The sequence below is a fragment of the Ciona intestinalis genome, chromosome 1 (assembly GCF_000224145.3).
Source record: "Ciona intestinalis chromosome 1, KH, whole genome shotgun sequence".
In the NCBI taxonomy this organism is placed as follows: Eukaryota; Metazoa; Chordata; class Ascidiacea; order Phlebobranchia; family Cionidae; genus Ciona; species Ciona intestinalis.
Window position 1 is genome coordinate 3,820,852 of NC_020166.2, and position 1,593 is coordinate 3,822,444.

General features: G+C 33.0%; 1 protein-coding gene across 1 annotated transcript in view; it reads right to left on the reverse strand.

The window, feature by feature from the left end:
• LOC100175076 overlaps positions 1–1,358 on the reverse strand; it is a 3,494-nt gene extending 2,136 nt beyond the window's left edge. The window contains exons 1-3 of the mRNA XM_009864013.3: positions 1,290–1,358; positions 1,012–1,194; positions 601–720 (exon numbers count right to left, since the gene is read on the reverse strand). Coding sequence (XP_009862315.1) covers positions 601–720; positions 1,012–1,194; positions 1,290–1,358 — 372 coding nt within the window. The remainder of the gene's footprint in view (positions 1–600; positions 721–1,011; positions 1,195–1,289) is intronic.
• Between the last annotated feature and the right edge of the window lie 235 nt (positions 1,359–1,593).

Consider the following 1,593-nt stretch of genomic DNA (forward strand, 5'->3'; position numbering starts at 1 on the left):
ATCAGAAAAACATGTGAATATAGCACGAAATAATATCAAACCCTTTAAAAATCAAGTTTTAACATTCTTTTTCTGCCCTACTGCTATAGTTTTTAATATGTGACCTATAATATATTATTTTATAAAAAACTGATAACGTTTGTACGATAATCGGTATTATTTGAACATCAACTGCACTTCGTGCCCGCTAAGTATGTTTATATGAACTTTTTTTACACGAACGGCGATCATCTGATAATGCTCATGAAACAGGTAAATGATATTTATCTATATTAGCAAAAAATGTTTAGGTAATAATGTGTGTAAAATTCATGCACGTTTTAGCATCATATATGAAGCCTCGGCATTCTAAAATTGACTATGATTACATTTTAGTATACGTGCTCATCTATTGAAGTGAGCTTTCTATTTTACATATTTTTTTATTGTTTAAAGACAATAATCGGCTTTGACTTGCGTTTACAAAGTCTTGGTAATTTTGTCGAATAATCGGTAACATTATTTTCCTGATTATCATTAATTGGGGGTCCGTAAAAGGAAAGTTTCAAAAAAGTCTAGACTGCGTCCCATCTTCTCCAACCCTACTATATCATTTGTTACACAAGAACGTGAATTTTGTTTTTTTAAAACATGGAATGCAACAAGCCCAGAAACTGCAATAAATGCGATTCCAGTAATCCAAAAGCCTTTGTTGGTTGGTTCGATACTTGGCTTAGGTTTCTGAAAATAAACTTAATTTTAATAAAAAATATAAATATATAGGAAAATCGATTTAAATATTTCTTACAAATAAGTAATATCGTAGAAAGCTACACGGTGGAAGAGAAATCTTTGGGTAAAGTATGACATACTCGTTTTGAAAAAAGGTTGATTTGCCATAAGGTTTAATTTGTTTCGTAATAGACGAATTAAGCGTTGCAACCGTCCGACCTGCTCCCCATGCATTAAGTTTTAAACACTATAAAACAGCAAGAGTTTTATAAAACTTTGCTAGAAATAATAAATACTCACATCGCTAGGAATATTAGAGCTGTCAGAATCGGTGGAAGAAGAGTCATTAACATCGGTAGAATAGAACTGGAATCCCGAATTTGAAGATTGTTCAGTTTTGTTTGGCTTGTTATCTGTCTGCGGTTTTGTTAATGACGGTTTATTTCTCGTAGTAGTTGCCCCGACATTGCCTTTATTTTTCAACTTAATGGGAAAAACTGTAAAGAATAAGTTTTTGTATCAATTAAATACAGCAACTTATTGTTCGTACTTAAAATGTTTACCTGCTAACGATATACCCTCATAACATTTACAATGCCTGTAAGCTGGTGAACGCCCACCACTTCGTAGTCGTACATGGCAGCCATCGTTGTTCGAAGTAAAACGTTTTTCATCGAACTGGTTTATTACTTGAACTTTGATGCTGTAAAGATGTCCTGATATTTCCAACACACGAAAAACGTACAACCGACGATTGTCAACACTGAAAATATTGTATATGCTGAAACCGTAAAGACAACCTAAATATCGAACCACAGTGTAGGTAGGTTCGATTTTTAATAAACCAAAACAGATGCCATAAAAAGATTTATGACACCTTGG